At 38.4% G+C, this 22,833-nt stretch overlaps 1 protein-coding gene across 7 annotated transcripts in view; it reads right to left on the bottom strand.

The window, feature by feature from the left end:
• Positions 1 to 204: 204 nt before the first annotated feature.
• Positions 205 to 22,833, bottom strand: part of PHF21A (PHD finger protein 21A) — a 125,353-nt gene continuing 102,724 nt past the window's right edge. For 3 of the 7 annotated variants that reach the window (XM_030240279.2, XM_050975841.1, XM_050975843.1), the window contains 12 exons: positions 20,495 to 20,749; positions 18,646 to 18,732; positions 16,060 to 16,356; positions 14,248 to 14,346; positions 13,123 to 13,174; positions 12,229 to 12,308; positions 11,724 to 11,784; positions 9,142 to 9,305; positions 4,506 to 4,661; positions 2,846 to 2,921; positions 2,412 to 2,515; positions 205 to 543 (listed from right to left, as the gene is read on the bottom strand). In XM_030240279.2, coding sequence (XP_030096139.1) covers positions 289 to 543; positions 2,412 to 2,515; positions 2,846 to 2,921; positions 4,506 to 4,661; positions 9,142 to 9,305; positions 11,724 to 11,784; positions 12,229 to 12,308; positions 13,123 to 13,174; positions 14,248 to 14,346; positions 16,060 to 16,356; positions 18,646 to 18,732; positions 20,495 to 20,749 — 1,686 coding nt within the window. In that variant the 3' untranslated portion in view covers positions 205 to 288. The remainder of the gene's footprint in view (positions 544 to 2,411; positions 2,516 to 2,845; positions 2,922 to 4,505; positions 4,662 to 9,141; positions 9,306 to 11,723; positions 11,785 to 12,228; positions 12,309 to 13,122; positions 13,175 to 14,247; positions 14,347 to 16,059; positions 16,357 to 18,645; positions 18,733 to 20,494; positions 20,750 to 22,833) is intronic. The other 4 variants (XM_050975842.1, XM_050975844.1, XM_050975845.1 and 1 more) reach the window with 2 other exon arrangements.

Here is a 22,833-nt window from a genome sequence, read left to right as displayed (position 1 = left end):
GAGAGAGTAAATATATTATTTCACTTGGCATGGTGCTGGCAAAGAACCCCCAGCTGGCACTATTCATGTAACATGATCCAAACTTCGCATGTACACACAGAATAAGAAGGATCAATTGGCAAACTCCGGTGCCGCCTGGCACAAGCATCTTCACGCTCTCTCTGGAACCAAAGAACTAAAGAATTCTGCACTTTCCAGAAGAAATCCAGTTTTGCTTTTCTAGAGTTTCTTTATTTTGCTCTTTCTCCTTGCCGCCACCTCCCTTGGCTCCTTCTTAACTTCACTGTGTTATTTAGTCTCATCGCCCTTGTTACAGTTCACCATGCAGCTCTGGGAAGGGGAGGGGGCTAAGGTGGAGGTGGCAGCATTAGTATTGTTAGTGGAGTCCATGCCGTTGGAGATGGCTACTGAATTGACCTCAGAGTTTATGGGTTTTGAAAGGTCGATGCCTTGGATGAGGCGGATCAGCTGTTTTACCTTCTCCAAGGAGCTGTGCATCTCCTTCTGTTTTGCAAGGATGGTATTCTTCATTTCCATGCATTTCTACAGCAAAGCAGAAAACCAGTAATGAGTTCGAGCTTATGAATGAAAGAAGGCAAGAGAAGGAATATGATGTTCACAGATCTGAAGTACCCAGAAAAGACTGCAGCTGCAACTTCACTTTTCCAGCCTAGAAGAGTCTCTAGGCTGTGTTCAGAGGAGAATTCATATTTGCAGGCTGAGGAAATAAAATAGCTGTCACCTGATATATCTCCCTTTCATTCCAAGGTGTTGTGCAAATGAACACAGACAGCTCCATACTTTTGTGTTTCTTTTGCAGGAAAACTTCTAAGTGTATGTTCTTACAATTCTTCTTATTAGTACTGCATTACTGAAATTTCTTTAACTCAGATCTGCAAGCTCAGGCATCCCACTGCAGCTGACTGCTGACAGCGTGTGTGCAAACCATTAATGGGATACAGCGTTTGCTTTCACATACATTTTAGCAAGAACATCACTTCCTTCTCTCAATAAGTAAAAGGGCACTTGAAAAGGAAAACAAACTCCTTTTCGCTTGAAAATCTTATTTTGTGGCCACTTCATTCTCTTAGAAGTGGTAGTAACATAGCTAGCTCATCAGCTAAGTGCCAGGGCAAGGTAACTTTAAAAAACAGTCCACAGATGATGTTTCAAGAGTGAAAAACTGCCTATATGTATATTTGAAACTTACAAAAATGAAAAAAACAGTAGCTATGTCTGTTACATTCAGGTTTTTACATGAAGATTGCAACCTTCCTACATTTTTCAAATCTTTTATCCATGCTGATCTCCAGACACTGTTGGTTTTAGCTTTACTGTTTTCACATGCAGCTCATGACATCATATTAATCCTAAAGCATCTAGACCTAATATGCTTGTTTTGGACAGGTCCAATATGAACATTCTCCTTGCTCCCTGCCAATCCCCACGTTAAGGCCTTGCATCTGCCTGGGTACATTACTGACAAACAGTGATAGTTGTCTAGTGCTGCTCAGGTTACACTCAGCTATTGCTAACCAGAAGATGACAGTCTCCAGCACTGCTAGCCAGCCCTTCACAATCATTTTATTTGTATTGACAGCACTGAGGGGTCTGTAAAAACGGGACACTTTTGCTCTAATAGGCAAAGACAGGAAAAGTGCAGCCTGGAAAGTGCATCTGTATCTAAAAAGTCTGCCATAATGAATCCAGCCTTACAGACGTTGCCACACAGGAGATTATATTTTCATTATGTGATACTGACTAGGGCTGCACCAAACTTTACAGTGGCATCTCAAGAGACTAATCTGCACATTAAGGTGAGAAGAGTGACCAAATCAATATGTATGTTCCAATTACTGCAATAAACTAAGGTGGAAATGAAGGTTTCTGGTTGGAAGTATGACATTGTCTAGTTAATACCATGCAGAGGCATGTGCAGTGTCCAGCTGCTGACTGCCAAGGCAACACAGCAATGTCCTGAGAGTCAACCGTGAGGAAATGGTCACTTTTCCATCAGAAAGGTCTGGAGAGCGCACCAAGGCTGTAACTATCACTACACACAGAGGCCCAACCATTCTTATTTAAGTGAGCCACTAGAGCTGGACTCAATCTACTGCCCACAGACAAAACCACTCTGGGTCATTTTTGTCACCGGCTGATATTCTATGTCACCATACGTCTATCTACATGTTCAGCAAGGATCATGTATAAGAGACTCGATGTAAGCATATGTTGCCTTTATTTCATTCCTGCTCCCTAAAGTCCTAAAAGGCAAAGGAAAGCACTCACTTAATTCTAAATAAATCCAGTGGATGACAGGTCTAGTAGATGGAGTTGCTCTATAATAGTTTTCTCCCTGCATTGTGGCACTAGAACATGGGCCAAGGGTTATTCAGGAGGACAATACTCACTGTTATAGAATTGCTGAGCTGTTTGACCTTCTGCTCTAGTTGTTCTCTTTCCTGTTTTAAATCTGAACTCCATTTAAGTAGTTTCTGTTTTTCCTCTTCTTTTGCTGCAAAACAGAGTATTAAACAGAATATTTTAAACATTTCTCTTACAATAGTGGATACAGGGTCTAAACTGCTCCATGAAAAGAGGGGAATTTAAAGAGGGTGTTTAAACCAATGCTTAACAACTTGTGCACTGAATCAGTCCCAAAATTTTATCTACATGACAGGCTTAAGAAATATTTAGACTGCTATTTTTACTTCACTAGTGATCAAGGTTATTTCCTTTTGTATGACAAAATTTCCTTTTGTAAAGGAAGTACCATTCTATCCCATTCCAAAAATAACATCTTCCTTTATTAAAAGTGAAAGAAAAGTGTTCATCATTTTCTTACCTGCTTTATATGCAATATATGAATGAACAATTGCTAAAGTTCCTGGCCATGGGATTGCTTCCTCCTTCTTTAGCATCTGAAAGAAAATTTTCATAGAGATTTAGCTGGTAAAAAACCTACCTCAGAGAAAGCAAAAAAGAGAAAGAGGGAAAGATTGAGGATTTTCTTTCATGGCTATCATTAGCCTCAGCCCTGTTAACAAGAAGCTTCACAGACCTGATCTGAGATTTAACAGAGGGAATTATTCACAACTGTATTGTGGCTCTCACAAAGCAAGCCTATTTCTTACAAATGTCAGCATTTTCCTAAATTCCCTCCATAGCCACAAATAAAGTCTGCTAATGATACTGAACAACTTAAAAGAGGAATGAAAGGATAGTACATCTGAACTCAAAACTTGCCAGGAGACATAAACATTACTTCATGGTTCAGTCAAATTGCTGATCTTAGTTCTTCTGGGAAAGAAGTTTTCATGCTGCAGCCTAGTCTGCACCCTACATTCAAATTTCTGGCTAGAAAAACATGAAACTGTCCCATCACCCTTCTTTTCAGAATCATCTTAATAGACTTGTCAAACTCTCTTTATAAGGGTAAGCACCATATATGTCTTTCAGATCCTTCCTACATTTTGCTTCCTAACAAACTTTAAGAGGAAAGACACATATTTCTAGTATGTGATCAGAGTGGTGTCTCAGAAGACAGAGAACTTGGTCAGTTTACAGTGAAGTTACTCAGATTTCCTCCTTAATTTTGTTGGAAGCCAACACAGAAACATGAAGAGATAAGGTGAGAGGAGTACCCAAGTCAAATACTCTCTCCTCTCTCTGGCAGCTACTGACCACATCACCTGAGTTTTGCATTTTCATTCTTCTGAGCTGCACATCATAGGTCAGGCTGTTTTCTCATGCTACCCCTGGCACACCAAAGGCCTCGTGACTGACCAAGTAACGAGCTGTGTTAGACAGCACACAGCTTCAGACTGCCCATTATCAGCAACCCTTTGCAACTCCTAGAGCTCCACGGAAGGGTTAGGAATACAACAGTTTACTTCTTCAACTTGTATGCAATCTCAATGCAATTATAAACAAAATATTAAAATATACCCTGCTCACTTCAACTGTACATTTTCAGAGAGTGATCTAGAAGGAAACTGTTCACCTATACTCATTACACTGATGCTGGATGGTATTATTAAAAAGATCACTGAAGACAGTGATCAGACCTTCTAATGTTTGATTGATATAAGCAAGCAGGGGCTTATATTTGCTCTATCTATTGAGGTGGGCTTGTGCAAATGTTTTATTTATTTGTCCAGAACTTTTGAAGAAACAATGAGCTTAAAATGAACAGCAGAATTTCTATGGGTGGTAGATAATCTTTCCCTAAAGTCTGCATACTTTGATCCAGAAAAAGAGTAAAAACATAAGGGTAACAAATAAAGACTCTGAATTCAGAAGTAAGACCTGACAGTTTTGTATTAGCACACATTCCAACAGAGGTAATAACTCAATGAAATTCACACAAGCCTTATTGCACATGAAATAGATTTGTTCAGTGTCAGGCTGTTTTGGTCTAAGTAACCCAAGCAATCTGGTTATTTTCTTTAACACCAAAAATTTTCACATGCATTGGACATAACTCCTTGTCTGTCAAACAATACCTGGTCTTGACATTTGGGACAGATCCACATGCCCTTAGGAATGGTTTTCAGAGGCGGGTCCAGACAATCCAGGTGATAAACACGTGAACATGTGTCACACATCAGCAACTGCCCACTTTTTCTGCAAACGCTGCAAAAATCCTCATGGATATCACCCTACAAAATTGAGGGGAAAGGTTTGGGTGAGAGAAAGCAAGAGAGAAGGCAAAAAGTAAACTTTGACCTTTGATATCTACATCTTAGCTGAATTCAAGGTTTACAGCACCAACTATTTTTAAGGTGATTCCAAAAGGTCAAGCCCTTTTTAGACTGTGAAACAGGAAAACCATGCCAGATGTCAGAAACACTGACCTCTGTCCTCCCAAGACAAAATGATACAGCAAACACTTATTACTATAGCTTCTCTTAACTACTGCTACCCCATAGCCTTTCTTCTTTAAGATTCCCTCTTTACCCTGATCTTTTTATTTGCCTGAAGTGATGAGCTACCCACTTTCTTAACCCTCCTGATTTTTTGATGTAAGCCCAAATCCACTCCCAGAATGCTGATTAGGCTCTTAGGTCTCTTGCAAGTAATAGTATGTAAGAAACCCCAACTGAGTGACTTAAAAGAACACTGTTAAATATTTAGGTCACCTTTAAAAATGAAACTGTAAGGACAAGGTGTTGTGCTTCTAAATGAAAAAGAATAGAATGAATTATATTCTTTTTACTTCAGTTAGGCTTCCTCAAGTTGCACCAAAACAGCTGTGACTCAAAACTTTCTCATTCTCTACAGAGGGTGGATTGTTTCATCACTAACATAGACTGAGAGCTAGGATGAAGGAGTACCAAGAGAGATTTTCTAACACTTTTTTTAAAAGAAAAAATTGAAAAAATGACAAGCTGAATCTTTTAAAACAACTAGGTTTAGTTACTATTGCATTTCCATCAGAGAGAGTTATTTTCTACAGCCATTAACATCCCAAAAAGGCAGGTTTGATTTTTGTTTCTTCTTCTCTCTCTGTCTCTCCTCCTGTTCTGATTTGATTTTCAGATATTTGAATGAAGAGGCATGATAGAAAGGTGGCTCAGTGTTCCTAGAGGAAGCAAGGGGCACCCCACCCTCTCCTCTGACCACCAGGCTGTGCTGGCAACTCCACATGTTCGAGGCCCCATCTGGTGTCTGAAGTGCACCCTGTCACTGACTTAGAAGTTTCAAACACACCCAGATCTGCAAGACTGCAATCATAAGATGTGTGTGTGGAGCAGAACTGTGGGTACACACTCTCCTGTATGAAATACCAACCTATGTAAGGTTTCATTTTGGCACAGATCATCTCTTCACACGTGCAAACAATTTCTATCAATTTGGAGGGATAGCAGATTTGGCCATGCACTCACACATTAAGGTGCCAGACAAGAAAAATTACAGTAATCTCCACTGTGGATGACATAATACACAAGTAAGAAGAATGACACATGAGCAATCTGCTCAGGTTTCTACTTCCCAGCTCTATTGCTCATGAGGCCCTTCTTCAAAGGGAAAGCTCTTCTAAATTCCCAAAGTTAACAGTGATTTCATGTTTTGTAAAGGATCAATCTTCAGTGAATTTTCTGCACCATGTTTTGGACCTGTAACTCTCAGGGACAGTTGAGAGCTGAGTTATGGTATTACTTCACCTTTAACACCAAAGAGCTTCTTAGTGTTAAGTGAAGATCTAAATGAGTGACATTTCATGCTTCTTGTGAAGTGATGTGTTGTAACCAGGCTGGGAAGAACTTTTTTCCCTCTATCATGCATTCTCTGAGTACAAGGAAAAGGCAGCAGGCCTTTCAGAGATATCATATAAGCTAAAATAAAATCCTCGTCAAGATAAGGAGAAGTTTAAGAGGGGAATCTCTCATTTTAGAAAAAAAATTCTGTTCTAGAGAATTATGTATCTTAAGATGCATTAGTTGCCACAGACTACACAATGGCTCTTGGTAACAAAGTGCAAAATACTGGTGTGCTGAAAACCAAACCTGTTATGTCTCATATCCTACAGAAAGTGCCCTACAAAAGAGACACATATGCAGTTTCTTCTTAAGGGGAGACATTTAGAAATTTAGACCCAGAAGGTCCCAAATTCAACTGAGTGCTGCAAAACCTGTAGTGATACAGGTGACCAGTGCACAGGGCAGCTGAATGCACAGAGATGCCAACACACATGCACAGAATTCATAGTCCTATTTTTGGTAATGCAAAATTCAGGGCAATTCCTCAGAGTTAACAACTGTCCTTACCAAAATCCTAGCCAGTGTTTGATTCCAAAGGATTGCCCCAGGTTTTATGGGCAGTTAATAAATATATGCATAAAGGGGGGGCTGGTGTTGGTGTGGTGACATGCACCCACTAATCTCAGCTTCTGAAGCAGCTCTGTGTAGGCTACAGCCAGCCAGCTTAGGCTAGGGCAGAGCTCATTGAGGCTGCTCAGACATGCTACAGCCTGGAGTGACCAAAGCATAATTTCAGAACAGATACATAAAAGGTGATTTAAGATCACTTTCTGCTCTACTTCCTCTTCACAAGGGACCAGGGAGGGGTCCCACAAGGGAAAATAAATTTAAGCTTTCTGGACAGCTAACCGTTTTATTTATTTTGATGAAGTGTCTAGAGCAGTGGGGCCTGGCTTTAGGCAACTGAACCAAATAATACAGTAACAAAAGCAGCTGTGTGCTTGAGTTTGTAATACCTATACTTATATGTACATTTCACTGGAATAGCATGGGAAAACTAAATATTCTGCAACAGGAATTGTTTATGATCATATAAATAAAGATGATCATAGTGTATGATGGAAGTGAATTAAATTATCAGAAGCAATACTAATTCTGGCATATTCTAACTTTTATGGGCTTGACTTTGCAATCTGAACGTTCTACAATGCTCCTCTCAATTGAAACTGTTTTGATACAAGTGTTCACTAATAAGTGAACATTTTATGATCAAATACTTGAATCATCACTAAAACAGGTTTTTGTACAATTTTTATTGCTGAGTAATTGACCTTCAAAGCCAATTGCTATCTTCCAAGTGAACATGCCAATACTGCATGAGGGAGAACCACACATAACTAAGTGCCTTGTAAGTGGCTCCCATAACCATTTGGCAAGACAATTGCCAAATTGGAAAAGGGGGAAAAAAAAAAGGGAGAAGGGAAAAAAAAGAGGTTTTGCTCAATCCTGCCAACTGCATTATTTCTTTCCTTTTCCCAGGTTCTAGACGTACTTTCTACCCCTCCATCCTTATCACCAATCCCATTTTAAGTTTCTGCTTCATCCTCCCTTCAAAATTTCTCCCTGTCATTCAGAGAATAACATTTCAGGACAAATTCAAGAAGGCTGTTCTGGTCCACCGTGCCTCATGGCAAGTGCTTAGCCTGATTTGCAATTTTCATAGGCACTGCAGAAAAGAGGGCAACAACTCATCATACTTTTTTGAGAGCTCTTACACAGTAGGAAAAGACTGAGCAGTATACACACACATGAGAGATAGAAAAGACCCCCACCACACTATCCAGTCCTTCTCTTAGGGCCAATGTAAACTATGTGCTCTTCAGCACATTTGCAAGTCATCTGTACTTATTTTTAAAAGTCCCCAGAGATGGAACTGTCCCATCATATCCATGAGGGGCTATTTCACAGTCCCATTTATTTGGCTGTCAGGATAGGGTTTTTGCAGTCATGTGCTATTCAGCTCTAAAAAATTACTATATAAAAGAGAACCTTGTAATTCCACATGCATATTCCCTGGGTATCAGAATTGCAGCTATTTATTTCAGTGCTTCAGACACACTTGCACTACTCCAATTCCTGTTACCTCTGCAGAACAAGTACAGTTCAGAGGCAAGGAACTGGCCTCTATTCCCTGTTCTACGTGGTCAGTAGAGTTGGTCTCTCAGTCTATGTACTTACAATGGTGCAACTATACAGATGAAAATAGAACAACCCAGCTTTTCCTTAAAGGCCAGTTCAGACAGTTGGGCCTCAAGTATATGTGACTGTCTAAAAGAAGAACTGCAGAAGGAGAGTATAGCACCAGTGTGAAGAAATAACCAAGCACCTTTTGATTCTTAAGCTGTTAAATGAAAGTACATTCCAGCTCCTGAGGACTGTTTTACCCCCACTGAAAAGTCCCTACATACTTTCTGCCAAATCAGTGCTGCTCCTGGCTGTTCTGCACGATGAAGCAGTTTCCATCTTTCTCTCATTATAGAAACACAACTTTTTGTTATTATGGCTTGTAACTAATACTTTTCATTCTCCTCTTCCCCACCCACCCCACACAACCCCTGGCCCTTTTCCACGGATGACAGATTTAATTCAGTCAGACAAGATCTCAGAAACTACACAAAGGAAATGAGCTCATCTAGCATGCCTGGTGCCTCCCAATGTTTCAATCCACTGCAGGAGTTATATATAAAATCTCTACAGGATAACAACACAGGTGCAGGAGGAAAAAAGGAAGGGTGTTAAAAAAATGCTGGACTGTTTCACTGCACTAAATCAGGACAAACGATGAGTGAGATTAAAGAAACAAAACCTGCAATGATTTTCCTTGTGCCTGTTTTTGAGTAACTTTCTAAAAGTAACCCCCTCCCCAAGAGTTACTTACGTCTGTGGAGCTGGGGCTAGGCAGGGACACAGGCTGAACAGCTGCGGGAAAAGTAAATGTGGTCTCTGTCTTTTCATTTTCAGGGGAGTCAGGATAACTGGAGAGAGGGGACGTGGGGGTCAAAGCCCCGAACCCCAACACCGTGTTGTATTTAGGTGGACGACCTACATATTAACAACAGGGAACACAAACGAAACAAAAAAAAGAAAGGAAAAATGATCTTACATACCTTTGGCCAGTGGTCCTCATTGGCTAGCGTGAAAAAGGAAATGATGTAGCACAGAGAGGAAGTTAATATAAAAGTCACAAGTGGAAGGACAGAAGCAAAGATTTAAACATTTTTTAGAAATATTTAAGTAGAATTTTGCAAGGAAAGAACATTTAAAAGATGTATTTCAGAAGGAAATAGAAATAAGCTCTGTAGAGGGTCAAAGAATCATTCCCACAAAAGCAGCATGGAGACAATTGCTCCACCTAAAAATGAGGCTATTCAGTTTTTAGGGGAAAAATGTTGGCATCAAAGTTCCACAGAAGCTACAATAACTACTATTAAATCCTTTCTGCTGTTATCCCACACCTCCCTAAGTGTCAGCATAAATCTACACAGAGGTTAAGTCCTTTATCAGAGACTAGCACTCACCACTCCCCTACTTTTCATCCCCATTTTTTAAACCTGTCAGTTCACAGATCAGCACTTTCTACCCTACCGGCGCATTTTTAAAATTAGGCTACCTAAGAACAGGTCTTGTTTTCTGACCCATAACTGCTAACAGATTTAACCTATCACTGGTCTTCTACTGTAACCCACTCCAAATTCTGTGTTCTCTCTTAGACTTTCTCAGCCAGATGTGTTTGATTATGCACAATTCATAGATACTCCTTTAGATTAGCAGATGTGCAAAATGTCTTCATAACAATTCTTATAAAATTACGAATGCAAAGGAGGACAGCAAAACTCCCAGTATGCAACCATCATTTCTGCCTTCCTTCTCCCAGATAATTTATAGATATGTAAACATAAAGGAGCTAGGATCTAGGAATATTCCTCAGATCTTATGTTTACAGATTGTCAGTCTATACCTATTAACATGCTAAACCTTGCATTTAAGGTCTGGATATGTTCCAGAACTAAGTATGTCCTTGGAAATGGATTTCTGCTAGTGATGTCCACGGGTGAAATTTCTGACATGGTCAGCACCATCTATAATTAAACTAAAGCTCTCAAGGGCAAATGCTTACAAAAGCTTTTCACTCAATATATTGCTGTATTAAATTACAAAACAAATGTACACTTCCCAATCTTTTGTCAATTGAAAACACATGCTACTAATTTGGTGATGATGCAACATAAAGGCTCACTCACAATAAGGTGTGATTAAAAAAATAGAAAATATAATAGTCAGTTGCAAAAACAGGGTAAGAGAGTATAAAGTACAAATGCATGCAATCATTTTCATTGAATAGTAATTGTTCACTATAAGGTCTAAAATAAAATTAGGAAATCATTACTAGAAGAAGGAACATTTACTTATCCACAGAGTAAATGCAAAAACTCTCTATTTAAAATCTACATAATATATATTTTAAAAATATATTTAATGTTTTTAGGGCATAGCAGCAGAGACACATATTTTATTTAAAAACTGCATAGCTGCAGAAGTGTCAGCTTTGCCACATTGTCTGCTGGACTGAAAACATGGATCAAGAACAAAATATGTCAAATTAATATTTTATCTTGCAGCCAAAACCCCCAAAATATAATGGAACTGGACAGTGCTAGGTGAGAGACTGGTTTAATTTTTTAAAAATCTGATTTATTATTTTTTTAGACAGAAAACTTAGGATAGAGAAGGTATTATGAGTTTTTAAGGACTGCAGAAAATCATCAAAAATCAGGTAAACATTATCAGGTAGGTGTGGTCGATACCATAAACAGATAATGGCATCACATTCTTTCCCACACTGTTGTGTTTCACATGTTTCACCATAAACTAAGTGTTCTACAGAAGGATTTCTTATGAATAATACTGCATGCCTATATGAAACACCATCTCTCATTTAGGACAAGTGGCACTCTGATTGCAGTTAAAGTGCTTAGTGTGAGCACGATAGCTTTTCTCACCCAGGGCAAGTTCTTTTGAAGGACCCATCCCTATTCCCAGTAGGAAACAAGGCTTTTGTCACACTAAGTTTCCTCTCCTATTCAGAGCACAGATGCTTTTCCCACAACCACTTTCTTCTTGACAGTAACAATACAATCTAGTTATTAACAAGGAGATCTTTACAGCAGCTTCAAAACTAAATGATGTTCAAACATCTCACATTTCTAGTGAATATTCAGTGAATTATGTGGGTTTTGTTTGGGTTTTTCTGAGTGAAACTGAAATGAAACATTGAGCTGCCTAATAGATCATGCTATGCTAATCCCTAGAAGTCATGGTCTTTGCCTACCATGGAAATTTACTGGACAAATGAAGTACTGTAGAGTCCTTCTTGTTTACTCTTCAAATTGACATGGGGACTACAAAAGCAATGTGGAGGAAGAGGCACTGGGCAGGGAGACAGGTCTGGGTATACCTCACCTCTTTTACGTGTCCCGGGATGCATTGTGCTGTTCAGGTACGTCACTGTACTCTTCTTGCGCTGCAGGGAAGAATGGAACAATTTCTGTTGGGGAACATTTCTGGCAATAACTATATGCAGTAGCTGAGGAACAGCACAGTAAGTACTAAGTGAGATTACTAGCTTTTGTGTTTTCTGAAGCACACCTTCAGAAAGGTTAGCTTTTTTACACTGCTTCTGATATCTGAACTGCTTCAGGCTGATATGCAAGCAGACCAACACACATTGCCATTTGATGCCAGCTTTATATGGGAGAAGGCAGAAAAAGATACAAGTACTAGAAACACCCCAGTGTATTTGCTATTTAAAAATCTGAGCGTTGTGTCATTGCAATGGCCTTTTGAACTATAAATGATAGCTTGCCTTTCTACTTAGAACTGAGAAAGCTTACAAGGTAGCAAGATGTTAGAAAGACACTCAAGATCAGAATGAAAATATCAGCTTCCCCCAGCAAAAAATTAATACCTCAGGCTCAAAAACGGCTCCACTGTACACTGGATTTGCTGTTGTTCTTCTTTTCCTCTCTTGTCGCTTACTTTGGATTTCTTGTAAAACAAAGCATTCAGGTTAGAAAACAATGGATCTCAGAAATTATATAAAATCCACAGAATTCAATTTGCATGTGAGAAGAGCTGCAAAGATTTCTACAGAACATCAGTCATGCCCGGTATAGGCAACTATGTTATACTTTTAACTTCTGAAGGTTTGAAAACTAACAGCTGACAAGGAATACAAATACAGTGCACAAGTAACTACTGAAATCATTGCCTTCTTCTCACCAAGTAATCCATGACTAAGGCACTTAAAACTCACAGTCAGTATAACTGGGATCTTAAAAAAATGTCTCTGGTAACCTTACTGATACTTAAAAATACAGTATAGAAATATGCAGGTGGTTGAAATGATAGGCTGTCTTTCAATGTATAGGATTAGAAGTTTAAATTATAAATCAAATTATAATCCATTAACTCATTCATTACAAATTACAGTCCCATTAAATCATAAAATAAAATAAAAATCTAGACATAAGTTACAGTAAAATTATCCATGGTGTATCTTTGCAGATAGAGGGGTTGTCCAGAGGGCATTGGTATTGCCACAGATTTCTACCATCAGTGCACAAGCTTTCTTCCCAACCTCTGCTCCACTGCATAAATAACTTTATGCTTTGTTTCAATGTCATAAGACTAACACAAACATATGCACAACAAACTAAGATCAAGAGTACAGACATCCCAAAGGTACTATTGTACAAGAAAATACTGCATTTAATACAAGAAATGTTTTAGAATCCTACTTCAAATTTAGAATGACCATGAAACACGGAGCTGAACAACCAACCTAAGACATTTTTCCTACCTTCCAGGTGGTCATGAGTAACTAGTCCCAGAGACACCATGAAGGCAAGTTTCTGTGAGAGGGAAGAAAAAAGATCATGAAAAGTGCAACTGTAGGGATGGTTCATTTAGGCCTCTAAAGGTAGCTGACCAGTAACTAAGCACCAAAATAATTTTAGTGATACTCTGCTTCTATAAATCACTTTTCATTCATGTATGTCAAACTTCTTGGAAAAGGTCAGACAAGGGTCCCGTTTTCTAGATGGGAACCTAGCCTGAGATACTGGGAAATACCCATTGCTCATAACCACAGAGCTGGCAGAGCTGGGAACAAGAGAACAGTTTCTTTACTTCCACTGAACTGACTATTAGAAGATACCAACACAATTCAATTGCCAGAAAAATACTGCTAGTTTAAGATCATTCTCCATCTATTGTGAACTACAAGGAGCCAACTCTAGCTTAGATTTGCTATTTGCTAAGGGCTATGGGTTTCTTAGAGGATTCTAATTTTAATGCAGGGAATGCAGAGACATGTAAAAATCAGAATGTTGTTGTCTAACTGACAACAGTTAGAGCTCACAAAACAGTCAATTTGAATCCATCTATGGAAACAAATATGGCAGAGCATTTAGATGTAATCAGTTCCAAAGCTCTTCATGGGCAGAAGGGCTTTAAGAAATAGCCATTCTGTCCTCTCTTTCACCCCAAACTAAACTGGACTAAAACACAAGCAGAATGTGGATATACATGACTCTTTCCTTCCTGCACACCAGAGTAGAAATATTTTATAAAGGAAAACAGACATTTTTTTAGCTTCAAGAATAACTCCAGAGTCTAAAACCTCAAAGGAGTGGAAATCAACTCTGTAGTCTAAACCCCTGTTTTAAGGAAGTATCATGGAGAAATAATATCTCCTAACTTACAAAAGACTTAGAAGCCAAATGCATTCCAGAACTGAAAAATGCAATGTACTACATCTATTTAGATATTTTACTCTGTAGCCATATCAACTACTGCTGTCCAACAGGAGCGTATGGAATGTTAAAGTTAAGAAGCCTTGAGGGAACAGAAGGAAAAAAATATTTTCTGAAGGACGGTGTCCTTTTTTTTTTCTTAAAAGAAAGCTCTGGGTATGTTCTGATACCTGTGGATTTTCTTCTCGTTTTGGCTTCGGTGCAGCAGGTGGAGTTACTGTACGACTTTCTGTTTGCTTTTCTTCTGTTTCCACATGTGGTTTAATAGTCTGCAAGAGAACAGTGTTTCTCACTCTCAGTGACAAGAATGACTTTTTTTACTTTGACTATTAAAGCAAAACAAATACTTTTGCAGATACAGGAGAGAAAATGTTTAAAGCTGACAGTGTACTAACAAAGACTTAATTGAGGAATCTGATGTGAGAGGAATGTTAAGTAAGGTATTTTCATTTAACAAAGAACAAAACAGCCTTGTCACCAATCCATTATCCCACACAGCCACACAAGATAAAATAGTGACTTTAAGAGTTAACTTTGTTACAGAAATCATTGTAATGTATGGGAATAACAGACGCTTCAAGAAAACTCATCCCATCAAGACTTCCACTTAAACCACTCTGCATGGCACATACATTTTGTACTTCTCACTCCTCAGTCTTTATATTTTATAGAATTATGAATGGCTCAAAAATTATTCCTCTGAACTCCTCAATGTCAGATGTTTCTGAAGCCTTTTTCTTTTCTCAAGTCATAAATCTTCTGCATGACATTCCTCAGCCTACAACATGGATGTTGAGGCTATAAACTGAGTAAGGTGAGCTACAGACAAGCTTTTCCCCTTTATGATATGGAGAAACTATACAGAAAATTTTGTGTGTTATTGAACCACCACCATTCTTCAATATTTTTCTGTAGTTGTCAGTAATTATTCAAAGAGCACATGAATATTGCTGACATCAAAAGGAACAGGCATCAAGAGTCAAATCTTGTAGAAGTACAAATTCACATGGAAAGGACACACATCTGAGTAACCTGTGCAACAGTCCTGAGGTACGCAAGAACCTACTCTTGAGACTTCACAAGCAGAACTGAGCATAAGCACAACTTTCATGCACATGATTTTCACAGTCTCCGTAAGTATTTCAAAAGCAGGAAAAAGGTAACTTCAAGGCACATTAGTCTAGGAAAGTCTAGTTATAAGTGACATATATACTACTATTATCTATATAAGTTACATAAATATTATGTTATAGTATGCAATATAGTATACAATGTTACACTATTACTAACATGCAATATACAAGAGAGTTAAAAGTGGATCAGAATATTGCTTTACTTGAACAAACTGGCAAGGACTCTCAGTTGCAACCCACACTGACATAAGTAATTTTTATTATACAAAAGACTTTTCTGGAGAGAGACTTTAAACCTACAGAATTCTCTGCTTCTGAAGGTCTCCTTTCCACTCATTCAATTTGATTTAAACACAGGGAACCATCAGACTTCAGAAGCTGAGACTATTTTACCTCCAATCACAAGAATGCAAGATCAAAGGTTCACAGACGAAATGGCTAAATTTATCTGATAAAATATCCCTACAATTTTGTGCAATTTTTGCCTTTCACATAACCACTCTTTGAAAAACAAAAGGGTTTATATGAAGATGGATTTCAGCTTGTATTTGTTCTTCAAGATACTAGTCAAACCCTGCAATGTAGCCTGCTCATGAACTACTGACGTTTAAACAGTAGAGGGAGCATAAAAACACTGAAGCAGGAGAAAAAGGTGCCAATGGCCCACATTAAAGGAAATGGTAACATCTATCCCAAGAGCTGCAAAGTCATTCCATAATTTGTACTGCCACTGGAACATGAATATCTCCAGTATCCACTGAAAACTTCTCCCTGTCTGTCGTCCTCTCCAAACCTGCAGAGTAAAGCAATAAACCCAGCACTTAGCATTAGCAGACACTTTATCTGTACCTGTTTTTCAATGTTTGGTTTGCTGATCTGTACAGTCTGAGGCCCAGCGAGCCTGGTGCCCGGTGCTGCTATCACGATGCTGGTGAGCTGTGCCATAGGGAAGGTTTTGGCTATGGTTGCTGTTTGCCCGTTAACTACACGAACTGGATGGATGGAGTTCTGAGAGTTGGGTAAAGAGGTGGGTGTGAACTTTGTTGTCAACATCACAGGCCTCTGAATAAGCTGAGGAGCTGCAAGCATTGGAGGAGGTGCAGGGGCAATAGGAATGTTATTTTGGGCAACTGGTTTAGGTCGAACCTACAAAAACAAAATAAGAAAAAGAGAAAAAAAAAACCCAGAGATTTGTATATCAGTATTTCAAATCAACTTTTCACTAAGTTTTTCGGTTCATCCTGTATAATCTGCAGGAGGCTGCTTGATTTTTTTTAGATAACGTCATTTTTAGCATACTGTCCTAAGTATGTTAAGAGAAAAAAGCACCACATTTTCAAGCATATTAAGAGAAAAAAGCACCACATTTTCAAGCCTACTTACATAAACCCCATACATAACATTTGCATATATAGTCACCATCCCTGAAATGGTATTTGGATGCACAGATACTTATACAGAGTGTTTATTGCCAAATGCTTTATCTGTATCTAAATTAACATCTTGGTTTTACAGGCCAAAAAAATCCATGTGATATTTACAGGCACAGCTGAGGTGCTCATATTAAAAAGTGTTTCAGGGCTTTGTAATGAACCTCCAAGAAATTATGAACAGTTGACTGTGCCCTGAAGCAAAAAATTATTTTTTCCAGCAAATACCTGTTATCTGTCAATTCTATGTATTATTTAGATACCTGCACAACCAATCTTGATAAGCAAAAAAAGTGACAAGATTATATATTAATCCCTTAGTGAAAGTGCTGAACGTACATGTAAATGCAGCTATTTCTCTCCTTTCACAAGAAAGAAAAGAGCCACAAGAATCTTCCATAACTCCATCACCAATACTTACTTATTTCCTGTCCCTGTTAAGTTTGTACTTTAACAAAGGACTTAAAATATCATTACAGAGTACAGAAGTAGAGCACATTACTTTAAAAATAAAGCTCTTCTTCTTCCTTATTTGATTCCTATTGTCCTATCCACCTGCAATACTCCATAAAGCATTTTACCATGAAAAACTGGGTCACATTCCAACAGATCTCACCATACCCAAATCTTAATCAGATACCAGCCTTTACTGTCTTTTCTCTCTTTGCAAAAGATTAACTTTTATTCACAGCATCACATACTTCATACAAATTAAGTAATTCATCCAAGATATTATTTTTTTTTTACATAAGAAACAATCTGTGTCCTCCCAAACCATGAAAAAAAAAGTGAACCACAAGTTTTATTACTCAGCTGAAAACAGAGGTCACTCTCCCTTGCAATACAGAAATACTTGGGAATAATCTAGAGATATATAATTTTCTCTTTTTTCACTCATGAGCAGCAAGCAACAATAACAGCAATTTAAGGCCTTGAGTGATGCTTTAATTTTGATGACACCTATTCCATGGGTTCATTTCACTTATTGCAAACAAGATCATATATAATCATCATATGCAAATTTCCTAACTACAAACTCATACAGGTGGAAGGTGGCTGAGGAGGTCTCTAATTTGACCTCCTGTTCAGAGCAAGACCATCACTAACTGCAGATTGGCTGCTCAAGGCTTTGTCCAGATAAGTCTTGTAAAACTTCAAGGACGGAGCTTTCACAACATGTCTGGCAAGCCTCTTCTGCTCCTAACTGTCCTCAAGGAGAGAAGTGTTTCCTTATGTGCAGTCTAAAACTTCCCTGTCCTAATTTATGAGCATTGCCTGTAATTTTCCTGCCAAACACCTATGTCTCCAGCTTCTTGTTTATTTCCTTGCTGATAATGGAAGCAACACTGCTGTTAGGGTGCCTCCAAAGCCTCTTCTCCAGATTTGAACAGCCCAGATTCCTTGGCCTCTCCTTACAGGATATATATTCGTGCCACCCCAAGCTATCTTAGTGGACTTCCTTCCCATGCTCCATTCAAATTTACCAACCAGGGATTCCAAAACTGCAGGGTGTTTATTAGACTCAGTTTTATGATTGCTGAGGAGAGGTGGATAGTCTCTTCCCTGAATCTGCTGACTGTAATCCTGCTGGTATGGGTCAATAAGCTGGTAGGTTTCTTTGCTGAGTGATGGGGCACATCACTCATTGAGCTGCTGTCAACCAAGACCTTTTAATCTGTGCAGCTCCTCAGCCAGTCAGTCTCCAGCCTGTACCTGTGCAGAGAGTTAGTCCATTCCAGGTACAAGACTGCCTTTTCTCATGCTGAGCCTGAAGACATTTCTGCTGGCCCCTTCCTTTATCCTGTCTAGGACTGTCTGCATGTCAGCATTGCCTTGAAGAATATTGACTGCACCCTTGAATTTGTTATCATCTGCAAACCTGTTGAGGATGAATAGTCTTCTCCAGCACATCAGCAGTAAACACCACACAATGTTTATCAAAAGTCTCTTCTATCTATGCTATAATTAAGTTTCTCCTTCTATTGTTTCTTCTCTGTATACTCACCTGTGGAAGAAAATTTGGACGAGGAGTAAGTCTGGGAGGAGGGATGAACTGCGGCACTTTTATGGGCTGAGGCGTAGCCTGAACCTGCTGTAAGAACAGAGAAAGCTCAGTAAGAGGTAAGAGGAAACTTTAGCTTCGAAGTTTTTCACCAAAATCAACATCCTGAAGGTATTTTCAGACCTGATGTCTTCAGTTTTCACTCTGTAAATAATTTTTCATAGCAAGAGGTTCCTCATTAGAAATGTATTAAAGGCAGAACTAAACCTTATTTTCTAGATCCTACACACCTTACTTCATAAATTGCAGGCATATTTCCTGTTACTTCAGCTGTACTACCTATTGTGTTCTGCAATGTAAAAGCATCTCATTTGATGATAATGAAAACTCGTGTTTGTTTTTATCATTAAAAAATGGCATTACAACAGGCAGAAAATAGTAACATTTTGATGTTCAGTTATATGAGCTATGGTCTTTTCATAGTAAATGACACACAGAAGAATGAGAGAACATCTCATGCAAATAGCAAAGATTTGGAAGTTACAGCTCTTTCAGCAATATTAATGACATTGTGAGGGGCTCTAAAGACAAAACTTGAAATTTTCAAAAGTAGGCCATTCATTTGAAACAATTAAAATCTGATTTTAAGGAAACCTAAGTACTTCCCTGAAAGTATAACTGAAATCAGCTGCATGGAGCTGCCACATGATTAACCACTGAATAGCACTACCAGCTACCATAAGTACCTGGGGAGATTCTCTGAAATTAATGTCAATGTTATTTTATACCCTCCTATACTTCTGTCCACCCACATAAGATTGCAATTTCCCTCAAAAAGGTCTTGTACTGATTAATTAGTACTCGGGAAAATATTCTGATATTTTGGATGAAATTTGCTATAAAAACATAAATCATAGACTAGTATTAAAATAGAATTACCTCCTCAAATCAAAGTTATTCAGCAAAGCAATGAAGTATAGACACAAAGAACAGATGACAGCGGTGCAAAGGATGACACAGGAAAAGAGAACAGTAGAAAAAATTCCACTCAAATAGTCTTCTCTATTCTGATCACAAATATATGCCTCATTAGGAAGCAAAATTACTTCCATCTGCATTAAACTGTATTTTAATAAATAGAGATAAATTGGATTTTGTTTAATAAAGCCATAGCCTTTACTTCAGAACTAAAATTTTCATGTCATGTTGTTACATAATGCCTGGTTTCCAGACCAAGAAGCCTATATAATGCAGTTCTGAAACACTGGTTCTTTTATTTCTAGGTGACTAACTAGTCTGGAAAAGACTCTGTGAGGTAGCTAAAGCACATGTTTTTAAAGAAACAGCATCTGTTTATGTGCTTGAAAACGTGCTGAATGAAGACATGGTAGTGGGCAAACTTAAGGGATCTGTCTAATGATCATGCAAAGGTAACAAGAGCTTGACTCAAAAAACCCTAAGAGAAGACCCAAATTGATCAAATGAAGAAAGTCTGACATCTCCTTTGCCTAAGGAAAGAGTAAGAATTCTGCAGAGCATAGCTATACAGATTCAGTAGGGCAAAACAATCACTATTGCTCCATGACTACGGTTACTAACAGGGGAAACTTTACACAGAGGTGATGACAGCACTGATTTAATTCTATAAAGCAAAACAGTAATAAAAACCCACATGGAGAGAAGATGTTTTTCTTATAGACTATCACTTTAGCAATGTCAGCTACTGAAGACTCACACCATGTCCCTACTGTCCTCCTTTCTGTGAGAAACCCTGACTGTTTATTTTTTTCCAATAGCTCTCTTGTTAACCAAACCCACACATATCTGCAGGGCAAACACATGAAACGCTTACCAAAGTTACTGTGTTTTTTGTCACTATTTGGACTGCCTCAGCTCCTGGCCCAGTGACCTTATTTGTTGTCTGGAGGTTGACTGGTGCATTCTGCGCATCAGTGCTGAGGACTGCTTTCTGATTGTTGTTGATAGCAGTAACCATGGCAATGGTAGGTCTCTGACCCACAACAGAGGCAGGCATGGTCGCAGTTGCTGCTTTCAAGACGAGAGGTAGTGTCTTAGTGGTGATCATAGAAGCTGTAGTTACAGTTTTCTAAGGGAAACAGAAAATACACTGTAAGAGACAGAGACACTCCGTATCAGACAGGACGTGGGTTGGTTAGTCAGAAACAATAGACAGCATGCGAAAGAAAAGGCAGCTCTAAGCCTATCTACCTGCTGTTCAGACAAGCACAATTATCTTATGCCTCTGAAAACTGGATAGCTAGAAGCATTCTCATGTGAGGCACCTGTTTGGTCTGTTTTAATCACCTGCAGCATTAGCAGGTCGAATCAAAACAAATTCCTGAGAAAATCACAGTTACGTGTTAGCAGTGGCATATATATTTTGGATCTTTTAGTTTCATATTACTTCCAAACATGTACTGTCAATATCAAACATTTAAGGTGGAGGCTTATGAAACATTGCAGCAAACTAGCTTCTCACTGAGTAAAACTCCTATTTTTAAATGGAAACTCTAGTTACAGTGATCCTCACAGTAAGAGGAAGAGGGGGAAAAACATTCATAAATTGTTTTTTTTAAAAACAAAAACATAGTTTTTATTTTGGGCATCCCAGTCTCAGCTTTAGTGATACATACAGTTACTTTGCACTGAAATTTCTTTCCTAAGAGCATCAGTAGGGCTGTCCTGAAGTTGTAAGAGCTGGCTGTTAGTCTGCCCAGCTGCAGACAATTAAATTTAACTTCTGTGGAATGGGCTAGTTTTGGAATATGTGTTTGACACCATGATTACCCTTGGGCTGTTTTTAAAAGAGTGGTTTTGAATCATGTAACACCAGCATTTTTCTGAAATGCCTCAGTACATCATGCCCAAAATGCCAAAGTTGAAGCAACTATAGTTTCACAGTTTTGTTTTAAGATATACTGTCTTCCAAGATGCTGAGGCTAATGGACTTTACAAATCTCATGCAAAAAGCAACAAGGTGAGGGTCTCCATATAAAACCAGAACACAACGCAAACAGAAAGCTCATGACACGTGACACTCAACAGAATGGCAAATGATCTTATTTCTTTTCACTTTGGTGTAAAAAATCCATTGCACTAACGGCACTGCATCTTCAAAAGTTTAGTCACATGGTCAAATGCTCTTCGTACTAAATAACCACAATCCCTTCCTGATGTCAGCACTGTGTTCTACAGAGGAAAAAATGGAAAACCAGGGATCAGGGGGTCTTTGTGTTCTGAACATGCCTGATTTAGACTACTTGACTTTAATCATACAAGACCTTTATCTTTTCTCTAATAAAATATTATATTTCCAGTTGAATGCTTTAGTATTTTCACCAATACTGTTCCCTTAAACAAAAACAAAGTTTACTTTCTCACTTCTAATTTCATAATAATTAAACTATGTCCACTAACTGTTAATCGTGCACAAGTGTGAAAAAATTCACTGTATAATGCCAAATCAAAGGATAATTTATGCTTCAGTTTTATACATTTATGAAAAATCCAGACATAATTAAATTGTCCTTGTTGCAACACATTTTTCTTAACTTTTTATCTGAGATCTAACAAGCTTATCAACCTCTGCTGCACCTTCCCCAAAGCAAGAGGCTCCATTCCCATAATACAGTAACATTATTCAAGCTTTTCCAATGAGATGTAACGTGGTGTCATTTTCACAAGCACTACATTCCACCATAAATGTCCTAAAGAAAGGTGTAATCAATCATGTAATGCAGGACTGTGACTCTTCCAAGGGGTTCTACTAACTCTGCAGATATTCAGAGTACAGCTTCAGTGAGAAGATCATTGAGCTTGAATATCCCTGTTACTTTGCTGAGCATTAATTAGATCACTTATTCTAAAAAGTAGTCAATGCATTCATTCTGAAGCTGCATTCATTGTTAGTCTGCATTATTGCAAATAATGTTGCACTAATATGACCTTTTAGCAGGCTTGTTACTTATGAAAATTTTAAAAGACCTTCTTACTGGACATATCATGTATATTACAATGTCACTGTTAATTATGGCATATATACCTGGATTCCTAAATTTGATTACTCTGAAAACATTCTCTGCAGTGACACAGGCTAGAAAAATGTGTTATTTACAAAAGCAGGCATGAACAAACTGTTCACAGAGAAACAAAGTATTTGACCTTTCTTTG

Source organism: Serinus canaria, chromosome 5 (assembly GCF_022539315.1).
Source record: "Serinus canaria isolate serCan28SL12 chromosome 5, serCan2020, whole genome shotgun sequence".
Taxonomy (NCBI): Eukaryota; Metazoa; Chordata; class Aves; order Passeriformes; family Fringillidae; genus Serinus; species Serinus canaria.
Note: the sequence above shows the minus strand (reverse complement) of the source record. Positions and strands in the feature narration are given on the sequence as shown.